General features: G+C 45.3%; 1 protein-coding gene across 2 annotated transcripts in view; it reads right to left on the bottom strand.

Moving 5' to 3' along the window:
- Positions 1-5,898, bottom strand: part of jag2b (jagged canonical Notch ligand 2b) — a 106,477-nt gene extending 100,579 nt beyond the window's left edge. For both annotated transcript variants that reach the window (XM_063223548.1, XM_063223549.1), the window contains exons 1-2: positions 5,624-5,898; positions 4,689-5,000 (exon numbers count right to left, since the gene is read on the bottom strand). In XM_063223548.1, coding sequence (XP_063079618.1) covers positions 4,689-5,000; positions 5,624-5,701 — 390 coding nt within the window. In that variant the 5' untranslated portion in view covers positions 5,702-5,898. The remainder of the gene's footprint in view (positions 1-4,688; positions 5,001-5,623) is intronic.
- Positions 5,899-15,911: the final 10,013 nt, after the last annotated feature.

Here is a 15,911-nt window from a genome sequence, read left to right as displayed (position 1 = left end):
TTCTTTTCACATTCAATTTTGCTGGAGGGTGCTGCCAGGACAGCCACTAATTGTGATCCACACACCCCGGTACACAGAGCGACGGGGCAAAAACGACAGGGTTCTTTTTCCTAATCCAACAACCCCCCACTCACACACACATATATACACACACACACACACACACACACACACACACACACACACACACCACCTGTTCTGATGTTAGACCGGACAATTACTGCTCTCCGCTGAAGACGGGGGCTGCTTCCAGAAGCAGCTGACACCAGCTAATTACACAATCAATGGTGTAATCACAAGAATGGACCTCACTTCCCCCACCCCAACCCAACCAGCCCAGCCCTCCCCTCTAAAACTCCAGCCCCTCTTTCCCAGGTGAGCACGGTCGAGCCAGCGTCTCCAAAGAAACACAGGCTGGGGATCCTGTGTGCATGCATGCGTGTGTGCGCGTGTGTGTGTGTGTGTGTGTGTGTGTGTGTGTGTGTGTGTGTGTGTGTGTGTGTGTGTGTGTGTGTCGATGGAGGAAGCTCAAAGGAGGGCGATTGTGGATGAGCAATGAGTGTGTTAGAGAGAGAGAGAGAGAGAGAGAGAGAGAGAGAGAGAGAGAGAGAGAGAGAGAGAGAGAGACCCAGAAAGAGAGAGACAGAGAGAGCGAGCGCGAGAGCGAGAGAGCAAGAGCATGGAGGGTGGCAGATAATTGTTTACTAAAGGCCTCTGTGGTGGTCGCCTAGCAACGGTCCTAGCAGGCTCCCAATCAGGTGTGGCTGACGCTGCTGCTTAGCCTTGAAGCGCTGCGCTTGTGCCCCCCCCCAACCCTCCGTAGCCTGACGGACGGCTGCAGATGCTCTCTCCCTCTCGCTCGCTCGCTCTCCCGGCCTCTTTCTAACACCACGTTTGGAGTAACACAGCGTAGAGGGAGAGCGCGCGCGCGCGCGCGTGTGTGTGTGTGTGTGTGAACGATGGACAGGGAATTAGTGAGTATGAGTGTGCATGTCTGTGTATGAGAGGAGTGGAGGAAAGAAGAGAAAGAAAGAAGAGAAAGAAAGAAAGAAGAGAAAGAAAGAAGAGAAAGAAGAGAAAGAGGAGAGAGAAAGAAAGAAGAGAAAGAAAGAAGAGAAAGAAGAGAAGAGAAGAGAAGAGAAGAGAAAGAAGAGAAAGAAAGAAAGAAAGAAAGAAAGAAAGAAAGAAAGAAAGAAAGAAAGAAAGAAAGAAAGAAGAGAAGAGAGAAAAACAAGCAGACACGTGCAGCTCAAATCGTGATGCTAGACTCTGTGTGTGCTTTTCAGTCCTATCTAGCCTCGCCATCACTTTCTGGCAGACATGACGAGAGACATAGCTTACAAAAACATTATCTAGGGGTGGGGGGGGTTGGGGGGGGGGGGGGAGTCTGCTTGACCTCATACTGTCCGCAAGCCAACAGAGAAGACCTCATTCAAGTCAAGTTCAAATGCCATCTTACTGTCAACAAAAGATGGGACACTTGACTTTCACCACGGACAAGAGGGGAGGATGTTTTACGGCAAAAACCTGCCAACAGCAGTGTCAGAGCTCCGACACAATCTTTTGAGGGACTAGCGTAGCAGCATGGCAAAGCTTGGATGTCTGCAGAAATGCAGTGGGTTCCTGCAGCAAGAGTCTGCATCAGCCAGGTAAAAGAAAACTAGAGCATGGGTAGACGTCTCCGCACGCAAGCACACACCCGCACGCAAACGTACTACACACGGGTCGACGGTAACAAGGCTTTTGGGCAGATACGGTTACCCAGCCCCTCACCACCCCCACCCCCACCCCCCCACACCCCATCCACTCAGACTGACAGCTGACCAGGGTGATGATGGCGAGAGGCTCCCTTTACCCAGTCTACTTGAGACTGCAATCCCTGACACCACACACACACACAAACACACGCACACACACACCAACGCATGTGCGTGCGCACTCACACACAGGCACGCGCACACAAACACACACACACACACACAGGCACACACACACACACACACACAGGCACGCGCACACAAACACACACACACACACACAGCCTTGGAACAAGCATCTCAATTCTCAGCACCTCAAGAGTACGAGGGGCAAGCAGGGAGTTGGGTGAGGAGGACTGGGGGGGGGCTGCGGTGGGGGGAGTTGGTAGTAAAAATAAGAAAATACAGTCTGCCCTCCAACAGGTGGCAGACTCAACCCTCAACAACCCTCCCTGCACCCGCACCCGCACCCGCACCCACCCCTACCCTTGTCTAGCCCAGTGGTTCTTCACTGGAATAGCCTTGGGACCCACAGTTTTCCATGGGCATTTTATTGTGAGGCCCAATATTTCGTCGTGCCATCAGAATCTTCAAATACTTATTGAAAATATATCTGTGCTTTTGATAATATGCATCGCCAAATGGATTGTATGCTGACATACAACATGTCCATCAACTAGTGCAGAGCAGTATAAACCATGTTTACCACTCTGTTCAACACGACAGTCATTTATTCAAATCCGCATCTTGTTTCAATTTTGTCACCGACAATGTAAGCGTGAATTGATACATTTTTTACACCACAGCTCCGCGACCCACCCAGGACCTCTCCGCGACCACCCACTTTTGGGTCCCGACCCGCCAGTTAAGAAATACTGGCCTAGCCTACTCCATGCACCCCCACCCACACTTCACCCCCATACCCTACCCTACCCTACCCTACCCTCTGCCCTACTCCATGCACCCCACAGCCAGGGAGAGGTGCAAGATATCCCTTTACAATACAGCCCAGATGCTGTTACAGTGAGTGCACATCAAACGGATGTCCGGATGTCACGTCAGAGAGGAGGAGAGTGTGTGTGTGTGAGTGTGTGAGTGTGTGTGTGTGTGTGTGTATGGGGGGGGGTGTACTGGAAGACATTCCACTAGCAATTTCATTAGTTTCCACGGGACGTGTCCGGAACTACCGGCCCAGTGTGGCAAGCACAGGAAACTCAATCTTGGGGATGTGTGAGCGAGCGAGTGAGCGAGCACGCACGCACGCACGCATGCACACACGCACACAGGCACAGAGTGCATTGAGGGGGATAGCATCAGTAACAGCATTGGAGCATTGGACAAAAACAGGCGAAATGATGAGACCTACAAGCGGACCAGCAGGGCAGCAAAACTGACATCGCCATTCGCACTCATCGCCTTCCATGAAAGAAAACACCAACAGTTTACAACGACAGGTGCACAGGGCTAATTTGATGGATTTGTGAGAAGGGTAGGGAGGGGATCGGTCAGTGTGTGTGTGTGTGGTGATTGTGTTGGTAGTTGTAAGTTGAAATAGTCTTTGATGGCTTTGTTACACATTAACCAGCAACGGCAATTATTGTAAATCAAGATCCACCAAGGGAGGTTGCAGGGAAGACAGGGGTGTCACAGTTCAAACTACAGCATCCTGGACCTAAAGATGAGTGGCTCAGCTCAAGGCGAGTACTCTAGTGCGAGCCTGGGCAACTGTCCAGCACTGACAGTCAATACCATGCCGTTTTTCGCCCGCTTTCTGAAGCTGTTATGTCAGCAGGTAACACACTGGACTGCATCTGACATTAGATATTGATGCTGGTAACTCATCCGTTCAACTGTCTAGAATCATGCAAGGTTCCAGAGGTGCTGGTGTAATTGTGTAAGACAGTGGTAGCTCCTAGCGTTGGGTTTCCCCTATCACCGTGTCTGAGGATTGTACAGGTGTTATACCGGTATCTGATGAACTGCGTCAACCCAAGCAACGCCACTGACACTTTATGTTGCATCAATTGCACGCTTGGCGCACACGCGCTGATCACGTGAATAAGCGGAATAGTACACAGTTAGCGGCTTGCTATTAATTATTTAGGCCTTATAAATATATCACAGACTACTAGAAATGAAAGGGCTGTGCGTGTGAGCGTGAATACTACTACCACTACTGCAGTCTGGTTTGACTCAGTTCCTTGCTGGCGCTCCAACGCAACCGAGAAACCATGACAGATCGGCTACTCATCAATATGGTTACTGCCACAGCCACTCACTACTCAAACGCACACAGACCCGCGAGCTGTCTCCATCCAGCGCTGGGCCATGCGGGGCCACCGAATCACCACAGACAACAGCAGCGGATCGCGACAGCTACGGCTGCCAGGGATATTACGCATCGTCACCATCACCTCACATGCACTTCCATCCACGAGTGCGAAATATTCTCCTCGCCAGTGGCCTTCTCTTACCATATAATCTGCGTCAGTGATATCTAGGTTAACTACAGACTTGGCACACATTCATGAAAACGCGTACCCATAACTCGAAAGGCAGGATGAGTGATTCACAGAAACCCGCTCAATCGCCGCCCCTCTCACAAATACGCACCATGAGAATACATGGATCCACCACTTGTTCTCGTCTCATGGAGTTGTAAATACATCAATATTAACCCGGTTGCGTGCATATGCACATTGAGTGTCGTTTGAACCCCAGACACTCATAGCAAAAGCATGATCCAGTAGCCAAAAGCAAGACAACCCATCTGTGCGTCGTGTAAATTCTGAAGCATGTAAACATCGTAATACCACGGCACACTACCAAACATAGAGCGCTGGTATATTCTACGGTCTATTAATTCATTAAATCATGCATGGCTAAAATATAGCAGTATGGGTGCATGCAAAGTATTTAAATATCACTCACCGGCCAAGCGAACTGAAAGGGAATTGTGATCTTGCCAGACTCGTTGATTTTGTTTTTAGCATTCTTGAAAGACATTATATTTCCACCGAGAACTTCAGTAGATCCTTTGCCATACGTGCACTGGCCAGTGGTCGCGACTTCATTTTGGTACTCCTTTAGGCAGACTGTGAAGTAAGTATCGCACTCGTCCCGGCTACAACGCTGGTCCTGAGAGTTCCTAGAGCCATCGCAGCATTCCCCGTCCAATAACTCGCCGTTTACATTCTGTACTGTAATCAGCTGCAGCTCGAAATAGCCCGTGGACTGGGACACCTAAAAATAATATTAAAATGCAACAGAAATTACCCAACTGAAACAATAGGCTTCAAAACAGTGGAATGCATAAACACAAAACAGACGCAATGGCAAACAACCAAACATCGGCAAGTGTTTATCAACCATTTACAGAGCCAAGATTGATCAGTGTCGATTGCTAGCTAACGTTAATAACGTTGTGCTTTGTGTTACACCGTGGAGCGTTAAGCTACCTTGTACATAGCCTAAGGTTTCAGGTTCATAAAATTCAGATCACTTAGCCAGCTAATTCTTGCTTAGAAATTGAGGCTCCCTGGTGCCACTGTCGACAGCAAGCAACCAGACAATTGCATTAGACCCCAAACTCTTGCATAAAATTAAGAGCAAATAATTTCGGTCAAATATGACAGCAGACAGAGTGCTACTTCGAATTCACATATCAACCTTGACAGTCAAATTGTGCGATCACATGCTTTCACTGACGGCTGCGTAATTCAATTATCGGTTAATATGAACATTTCCATTTTTTACAATGATTAAAGCAAACACACAACCCACACCCATCAACTTTCGACTCCAGGTTACTTTGATTATCATAAAAATCATTTGGAATTGCATTCGAAAACAGCAGCAATGCTTACCCTCGTCCATATCGTCAACAGCAGGCACGCTGTTAAAAGCCAATTCCTAATCCTTGTACAATTCCACATGCCTTTCATTAATTAGGAATACGGAATATTATGCCAAAAATGGAAAACAGCCGTTGACCGGCGACAGGATCCTCCGCTCCTGACATGCAAAATTCACAGAAGCGTGGTATTAGCAAGATGATGGTCCAGCTACAACACACTCTCCCTCCGACAGATCACTCCACAGCAACTGATATCTCAGCTTCTGCACGCTGGGGTTATCTCCCGTGATTGGCAGCTGAATAAACCACTCACACAAACCACGCCGTGTTCTTACATTTGGGTAAAGACAGTTTCTAAGCCAACCACAGGAGTGGGGGGCGGAGTATGTCCAAAAACTTCTCTTGCCTCTGAATTGACGTAGACGCAATTGAAGATGTTCGTCCAATTTAATTAAATAAATAGATGTCTTTTGAGGTGGAATAGACACTCGCATTAAGCGCGCCAAGAATGTTTTCGGGCGTGTTATTTCAATGAAATATTTAAAGTATCAGTGAACGTTTTGGAGAGGTAGCTGTCGGATCTCTTGGACAGATGGAGACCTATTTGAAATCACAATTCCAATTTCTTTCCAATAGTCAAAAATAAATAATAATAATTTTAAAATATACATATTCATTTATTTGCATTAGAAAATAAAGCTACTGTCTGGCTTATGACAAGCAACAGATTATATAACCCAATCATACCTTTCAAAAATTGTCAAAACTTGGTCAAACACTGGATTCCATAATAGATTGTCAATGTCTTTAGTCCGAGAGCGTAGTTTACCTTCTCGACTGAGTCGAAAAGGTTTCCACTACAATGCAACAGCTAGGGTGCAGCTCTGCCCATTGAGTTTCGCCGCTCGGAATCGAGTAGGTGTGAGCGCCCTCTACCGTCCAGCTGCGCACTGCCTTGAGATAGGAGCCGTCTACATGACAAAGCGTACCTCGACACAATCTGTAAAACTGAGACGGAACACATGGCCTACCTCAGTAAATCAAAAAGTATCCGTATTCCAATAATCTGATAGGATAACAGCCCAGACAACTAGTAGAAAATAAACACCCCAGTCTATCAAGCTCTCACTCAGTCCCAGGTAGGCTACCTGGAACTCCAAAGGTGTCTGCCTCACTGAGAAGATTCCTCATTCATTCTGGACAACATTTCGACCATTTCCAGAACTATCTCTTTGAAGAGAGTAGTAGCCTAACCCATGCATGGAGATTGGCAGCCCTTGGATCTCTGTCTAGTCTCCCCCTTTGGAGCTGGCCATGGCATTTTGACAGGGGGTGTCTGGGAGTATGGAGCAGACTGGCTGTCACCCTGGGGGCAATGACAGACCCAGACAGTGTGCTGAAATGGGCTTCCCACCCCCTAACCCATAACCCCCCCCCCCAGCCCCTTTCCTGCTTCACACAACAGCACAGAAGAGCACAGCAGCACCATACAGTACAGCCAGCCTCAGAGAGAGAAGGCGCGAGAGAGAGAGAGAGAGAGAGAGAGAGCGCACACTCTTGCCACCATTCAAACTGTCGTGTCATTAGATACTGTGTAAATAAGCGCACAGATAAGTAGGCTAGCACGCGGCGTGGCGTGGCGTCGGCGGGGACAGCGGCGGCTGGTTCAAGTGGAGTGGACGCGGCAGCCCTCACTCAGCTCACATCAACTGGCAAATTTCACACGCCGCCACAGCAGCACAGAGCTGACAGCCGAAACTGGCCTCAAGTGTGTGTGTGTGTGTGTGTGTGTGTGTGTGTGTGTGTGTGTGTGTGTGTGTGTGTGTGTGTGTGTGTGTGTGTGTGTGTGTGTGTGTGTGTGTGTGTGTGTGGAGAGACACAGAGCAAGTGTGTGTGTGTGTGTGTGTGTGCGTGTGCGTGTGTGTGTGTGTGTGGAGAGACACAGAGCAAGTGTGTGTGTGTGTGTGTGTGTGTGTGTGTGTGTGTGTGTGTGTGTGTGTGTGTGTGTGTGTGTGTGTGTGTGTGTGTGTGTGTGTGTGTGTGTGTGTGTGTGATTGCACAAGGTGTATGAATGTGTTGGGGGTGAAAGGGATTATAAGAGGGGGTGGACAGATGGAAGGGGCAAGCAAGTTTTGGTGCTGGTTAAGGGCAGGAAGAGATAGTGTGTGTGTGTGTGTGTGTTTCTGAATTCCCCAGGGGTAGGTGAAGTGGGTTCCTTTGCTCATATATCTTTCATTGCGTGGAGGAAGACCCACCCGTATGAATATAAAGGCCCACATGTCCACATGTCCACTTCCTTTTATCTTTAATCATTGCTTTGACCCACTCAAAAATGCAACCAATACTAGCATGTAATAATACACCACATGGAGATTTGAAGGGGATGGGGTGGTGTGGGGGGTGGTGAGGCACTGGCATAAAATAAAGCAGTCGTAGAGTAGAGGTTTTGTTTTTGCCTTTATTTGATAAGACAGTTGGAGATGGTGACAGGAAGCGAGTGGGAGAAAGAGATGGGGGAGGATCGGCAAATGACCCGGGCCAAAATCGAACCCGGGTTGCCAGTGTAGTAACCCAGTGCCGTTAGGCCACGGCAGGGCCGGGTAGAGTAGAGCAGAGTAGAGTCGAGTAGAAATAGTCTATTTATCCTAAGTCTAACTAACAGAGCATACTGGATAGTGCATAACAATATCACACTTTGATGTACAAACACATCAACATGCACAGTGGGGAATGCTTGAAATCTCTTGTCTTACTAATATCCATCCATCCATCCATCCATCCATCCATGAAACATAATGGCCCTTGTAAAACAAAAGGCTGGTCTTTTTTTGTGTATGTTTAATGACAGGATGTCGATATACGAGGATTTTTTTTAGCATCCCTTTAATGGTTAATGGTCCCTAATGCTAATGTATGGTGCTCTGGTCTGGTCACTAATGTTCCTCAAGTGTGGACTCGGTTTCCGTGGCAATCTGTCAGTAAGCACCACACTCTACCTATGTTATGGCCAATAGTGTGGCGGACAGAGAGAGAGAGAGAGAGAGAGAGAGAGAGAGAGAGAGAGAGAGAGAGAGAGAGAGAGAGAGAGAGAGAGAGAGAGAGAAAATTGAGTGGTGTATGGGGGGATGAATGAGCAAAATGTCCAAGTAGACCTGTGTGGTAAGCAAGCATTCTATTGTTGACAACACACACAGTCAGGCACGTGCACAGCATAGTTGCCCACGGTGCCCGAGCAATGGCCCTTTTGCCCACATTGGCTGATAATTTGGCAATTATAATTTCATATTTCAATATCATTTGATTTCTTTATAATTCATAATTTTGATTGAAGTTTTGTACAATAAAGACTTAAGTCAGTCATACAAATTCATCAGACCCGTCGAGAATGGGCACGAGCGATGTGAGGTAGTACTAGGCCTACGCAACAACTCCGGTGGGGAGGGAGAAGGCACGCGACAGGCGCTTGAGCGTCTATAAGAGACACGAAAGATTTTGAAGATGCCTGGGTGTCGGCTAGAGCCCTACACACAGTCTACATATTAGGGTACAAAATATGCTCACAATCAACCTCTCTATTATCAACAATGTTGAGTTTAGAACTTTTAGTTATCATACATCTGACAGCCAGCGCCCCGTTTAGGTAGCAAAAAAAACCGACAGCCAGGTGTAGATATGCTTCGGAAAAATAGGCAAGATTTCATGTTTCAACTGATTTGCTTTGCAATTCGTATTTTTGATTGAAGCTTCTTAAATTAAGTTTTCAAATTCAGATTCACCTGCACCTCGAGAGATAGGCAAAGGGAGGGGCAGCATGCGCGTTGCGGGGGGGCACGCGCAGCTCTACATGGGAGGGAGGGGGGGAGCAAGCATGCATGCGATGCGACCAGGGCAGAGACGCAAAATATGTCGAAGATGTCGTGGGAGTAGAGCGACTGCCCTGGCGGCCTGAGGTGAGCTGGAAACATAGCAGACTACACAGTATTACATTACATGACCACAATTAATGCCTCTTAAAGCCGGTGTCGAGTTTAGGACGTTTAGTGATCCTATACTCTGACAGCCGGTGTGCCACGTTCAGATATTGGGGAAAAACGACAGCCAGCTAGCTTGCAGTCATTGTCAACGTTTTACATGGCTCAGGTTGTTTTGTGGAAGGCTAACCCAACTAAGAAACATGCAGATGACATGTCGTTTTATCAAGCAAGAGAGAACTTAAGGCTAGCTAAAGGAAGCACATCTCTGGAGTTGGCTGCGAAAAAAATGAACAGGTGCAGGTGAGGCAGCGCATCTTTTTCAGGATTGTAGAGGTTTGATCTTGGTGAGACCGCTTGGAAAGTGCTTTTTCTTATATATTCTCCGACCCAAAGATACTGTTTCCACTGTCAATGTCCATGTAATTGAAATAAATCCACTCCACATGATAACTGACGTTTACTGTTCTCAAGACATAGGCCTACAAAATGTGCATGAACTAACTAAAATATCTGTAATGAAAATAAAAGGTTATAAAGTCTGCGAGAAGCTCGGAGCTTCAGAGCAACAGATAAGAACTGGTCGCTCCCACGCCACGGTTCTTTGCGATCTGAAATGAAAGCCGGCTCGTCAATTCTTAAAGCGACAGTACAAATTTTCAATATAGGCTACAAAAGACCCAACAAATGACCTAAACCTGTGAATTCTTATTGTTTTAGCTTTCCTATATAATATTCATCATTTTAATCATGGAATATGCATATTAATGAAATTTCAAATTCAAATTAAATGATCCTTTTAACCATTTTTAAACTATTTCTATTTATTATAACTTAAAGTCTACTTTGGCTGCTACAAGGATTATAAAGATGACAGTGGGTTAATTGATTAAGCATCCTCATATTTAGCCTATTAATTTACTCATCATTTCATTTCATTTAAGATGAGAATGACTCAGAGCCACATACCTCTGCACATAGGGCAGGTAGGCATAAGACTGATCATCTCTGTGACTGATAAGTTACAGGTTTAAAAACTATCAAGGCTTTTTTCTCATAATTTCATTTAATTTAGGGACAGCCACATACCACACATGAGGAAATGTGGATCAGGAGACATTTAGGGCAGGTGGGCATAAGGCTGATCATCTCTGATATGATTAATAGGTAGGCCTACATGTTTAAAACTAGCAAGTTATATCATATGGTATGCATTCAAGATACTATACAATAAAATAATATTAATAATTATGACAATAATATACTACTTCTACTACTACTACTAAAAATAATAATACCCATGGTGCAGTTTCCTAAAAAATTCTGAAGGCCGCTCATTGTTGATGTTTTTTTTTGGGGGGGGGGTTGCCCTTTCTTCAGGTTAGAGCAACTGCCCTTTGAAATTCCTGTGCACGTCCCTGCACACAGTATATCATCAGTATATATAATCATATGTTTAATGATTGGAGAACTGTACAGTGTACAGTACAATATACATATACAGTAAATATGGGAACCCCCAAAAATACTGTATGTTGTACTATACAGAAATCCAGCAAGCAGCTGTACTACAGATAAGAAGTTGACACAAATAACCCAATGTATATGCAATGGATCGTGCATTCTTGCCTTTGCTGGATTTGCTTCTTTGGAATACAGTACTTTGCCTATACCTATATTTTTTAAGAAACAAATTAAATAATGTTTTTCCGGCAATTCTCCAAAATCCAAACGATACGATAAATCCTGAGGATTGGAAAACATATGACTGGCGCTTCCAAGCAGATACCTGTGCAGCAAACACACAGCTGGCTGCAGACTCCTATGGGACATGATTTGTGTATTATGTCAAATTCATTCAATGACGCCAACATTGTTGACACTGTTGCTGCTTGCTTCTTGTTACTCTGGTATGATTGACAGTAGCGATAGTTATGATCTATAAATATTCATGTGTAGTGGTGGTTCTAGACCAAAATTATGGGGCCGAGGTGAGGCAAATGTGGTTTTAGTAGGGCACATATTACATTACATTACACTTAGCTGACGCTTTTTAAAATCTGAAGCGACTTGGAGCACTGTGCGGTTAGGTATCTTGCTCAAGGCCACTTCAACCACGGAGTGAGATAGAAAGTGGAATGGTGAGACTCGAACCGGCAAGCCTCGGATGTAAAGTTCACGGCTACCCGCCACATATACTGTAACAGCAAAACAGGTCAATAGTCAATTTCATCAATGTTATATTATGTTTACCTTTTCATTACAAATTAATATTATATTGATTAAAAATTATATTTAGGCTACTGTAAATCATTGGCTATTCTACCGGGGCCAGAGGGAATTCTACAGGGGCCCTGTCCTAGGACTTGTCCCTCTTCCAGAACCGCCTGAGAACAGTGCATACTGTATATGTCATCTTCAGGAATGCAGGCAAAAAAAAAAAACGAAAATCTTTCATCCAACCACCCACATTCTGGAACTCGGTTTCTCAGCTATGAGGAAACATTGCACATTACACAACCCCCCACATGAGAGTCTGACTCTGCATGTTCTACTGAGAAAAAAAACAAACGTCCCATGTGACAGACAGGCACTCAAGACTCCAGTTAGTGGATTGCTGTAATGGAGACCGAAGCTCAGGACAGGCCAGGGACACTGTTGCCAGATTGGGCGGTTATCCGCCCAATTGGGCTGCTTGGGATGGCCGTCTGGGGTAAAAACAGGGAAAAAATGGTCATTTGGCGTTTTTTTATGCAGTTTTATGCCCATAGAAATCAAGGCAATTTGTTGAAATTGGGTGGAATTTGGCGCATTTTGGTGGTTTTTGAGAACCTTTTGGGCGAGATTTGATCATACACATCTGGCAACACTGGCCAGGGAGGGAGGCTTGGGTGCTCTGTCCCTATCAAGTAATTACTAGCTTCACCAATTCTGAGGCAGATAGGGTGACATGACGTCTGTGGGATTGGATGGTTTGGTTTGGCTTGCTTGGCGGTCTGGCACATAAATCTACTTACCGTTACTGCCTCCATTGGCACCTTGCTGGGCAAGCTGGGAGGCGTTTGTACACGGTAGGTAGTGGTGGTGTGGTGTCGCTGAAGGTTTCTTGACAAAAGGTTTGAATTAAACCGAACTGAATGAAAAAAAGTACACAATAAAACTACATTTTTGGCATTTTTGGATGTGTCTTCCTTGACTGCAGGGTGTGGTGTAGTCCTGCACCTTTGCGAAGCTTAGAAGTGTTTCAATTCATGGAAAACAACAGGGGATCATGCCAACATCATCTTATGTCACTTTGTCCCTATACAACACCATAAAATGAGATACCTAAATAGGAAATGAAAGGTTAAATAGACGGCTAAAATGTGAAGCAAAAACTTAAGAGTGCTTGCTTTATGTCTGCAAGGTGTGTTTCATGGGAATTACGCGGGCCATGTGCTTGGTGTGCATATTTGCAGTGAGGCGTAGCATGAGGGAGGGTGTGAGTGTGTGTGTGTGTGTGTGTGTGTGTGTGTGTGTGTGTGTGTGTGTGTGTGTGTGTGTGTGTGTGTGTGTGTGTGTGTACACCTGACAGTGTGGTGTCATGTCATACATACCCTGATGCCGGGTCCAGGAGGCCTTATCTTGCCGGAAGCAATGCTTCCTCCCTCCCAACCAATGGCTCACTCCTCAGGCAGAGTGGATCTCATTGGAGACAATGGACGCTCTTGCCTTCTTCTGTGTGTGTGTGTGTGTGTGTGTGTGTGTGTGTGTGTGTGTGTGTGTGTGTGTGTGTGTGTGTGTGTGTGTGTGTTTTGTTTCAGATGGTATGCGTGAAAGAATGATTACATTCAAGTGGGATGGGTAATGGCAGGTGCACCACTTAGTCACAAAGTGAGAGAGAAAAAAGGATAAGGGAAGGGAAAAAAACACAAGAAAGAAAAACAGCAATGTTTTGTATGTGCATTTTCCTTTCAAAAACAAATCTCACATTCTATTCTCTGCTGTCTCTCAATAAGGTTTTAATATGGGCATGTACAACCACTGCAACATTTCCCTATCTTTGGTTTCCTGATTTAAAACATTGTTTGACTGTAGCAACTTCCTCTGCATAAAGAATGTAAAAAAAATCTCCCTCATAGCAGTCATAAGCTAACAGCTTGTGACACACAACGTGGTGTTCAGCACATCTACAGTACTGTGTGTCTGTTCAAGTCAAGTCAGCTTTTATTGTCAGTTTCTTCATATAGTCATACAAGGAAATTGAAATTACGTTTCACTCTTTATACCATCAAAGGACATAGACATACACAGGACTGACATTCACAGACTGACATCAAAGTTTAAGACAAGTAACAGTGACTTATATTAAGTTGAATTAAACCCTGTTGCAACATTTCATGGGTCTTGATCTCTTCCATACGGCCACATGAGACAAGTAGTCACTACACTACAATCATGTCATGATAAACGCAGTAGGAGTCTTCAGTCTTGATAAAAAATAAATAAACAAACAAACAAACAAATAAATGAAAAAACACAGCAAGATGGGGTTTGAGTCCAGCGTCTCGAGACGAGACTAGAGACCCGCCTCGTTAAATTCCCTCCCGAGTTCCCTCCAAAGGCAGCAGCTGCGCACATACACATTCCCCTGCTGCATTTATCTTTACAATTGGGAATTTTTACAATGGGCCGTATCAACCTTGACACACAATGGCAGGGAAAGGCCATGCCAGGGTTCACTGAGAATGAGGGAGCAGAAGCAAAGGCTCGCACAATTGCACTCCTGGGATACATACTCCATGTTTTTCACTTGGCTGTCCTTCGGGTCACAAGCCTTTCTGTTTTTTTGTTTTGTTTTGTTTGTTTCTTTTGGTCTGGTCATTCTGGTCAGCTTTTTTCTTCCTTTCTTTTTTTACATCTGTTTCTTTTCTCATTTAATTGTCCACCCTGTTCTCACTTCAAAATGTGCGACGACAAATCACTGACACATGTGGTGTCACGCGTGGTGGTGATGTATCGGTCTGTTGTCGAGCCGATCAATCGATGAGCAGAGGGAGCGATCGAGAGAATGAAGTGGATTATCTCAGCCATGAAATTGATCCTTGATTTCTTTCACGATCAATGACACAGGAGTTTTTCCACGCCATTCTGCCGTGGACACGGATTGATCGCTTCACGCTAATTGATGAATGGGCTAATTTAATAGCATCTAATAGTTTTTTTTCCCCCTCCAATCAATGGCAATCATCAGGTCTGAGTTATATAGTAGGCCTACCACCCTACTCCACATCCAAAATTGAATAATAAATAAAAACAATCTTGACTGATGATATTAAAAATGTATTTTCAAAATACTGTTTAAGATTAAAACAATATGAAGACTGGACTGTTCTGTTCAGTCTGGGAACCACTAGCTCTCAGCAGAGTCCCACAGATGTTGTCAGCTTGCCTGGGCGAAAGCCTACTGTTGACTCCGTCAAACAGTCTGGCGAAAGCTAAGAGGAACCCGTCTCCGTGGAGGGTGGGAGATGGTCTGATCTTACTCTGCCATTTAAATTCATTGGAGTTCCGAATTAAAATTAAAACCCATATTGTGCTTTATTAGCATGACTGTTACGATAATAGTGTCGCAAAAGCATACAAATAACAAAACTTAAGTGTGAATAGGGTTTGCAGGTGAGTTCTGTGTCACCACTATCAAATGTTTGCTGATTGACTAAACAGAGAGCGAACTAAGCTTGGAGGCTTTCGCCAGACGATGTGCGGAGCTAAAATCTTTGGGTGGAGTACATAGGATGGCGTCGCCAGGCTAGTTGTCACCACCTATTCACAGTTAGCCTACATACCCCACCAATGATGTATTTCAATAGGGGTCAACACCAGTAGTTACACAAACGCCCATTCAAAATTCGAAAATGTCTCAAACGTTCTCACTGATAAGGGGTTGTATTTAAGGCCACTACATCATACAGACTATTTATATTCATAGTTCGCATACATACGGCACATACACTTTTTGTTCTTGAGACAATGACCATTACGTACGTGGTCAGGGTCCTTTTCCCCATGCATGCGTTCCTGTGTTCCCTGCGAGGTGGTGCAAATGAGAGCAACGGTGTATTCCCTTAATTTGTCGTCATCTTGTGTGATATCATTGTGACGGACATAGACCAACAAAAGCAGGACTGTTTGCCATATATGGGCCCCTTGCTATCTTTGGCTTATTGGGACGAGGATGTCCATCCTGTGTTCATCCACATCAAGAGAGCAGGAGAGAGAGAGAGAGAGAGAGAGAGAGAGAGAGAGAGAGAGAGAGAGAGAGAGAGAGAGAGAGAGAGAGAGAGA

The sequence above is a fragment of the Engraulis encrasicolus genome, chromosome 18 (genome assembly GCF_034702125.1).
Source record: "Engraulis encrasicolus isolate BLACKSEA-1 chromosome 18, IST_EnEncr_1.0, whole genome shotgun sequence".
NCBI classification, from domain to species: Eukaryota; Metazoa; Chordata; class Actinopteri; order Clupeiformes; family Engraulidae; genus Engraulis; species Engraulis encrasicolus.
The sequence above is the reverse complement of the archived record's forward strand: the minus strand, read 5'-3'. Positions and strand labels throughout refer to the sequence as shown.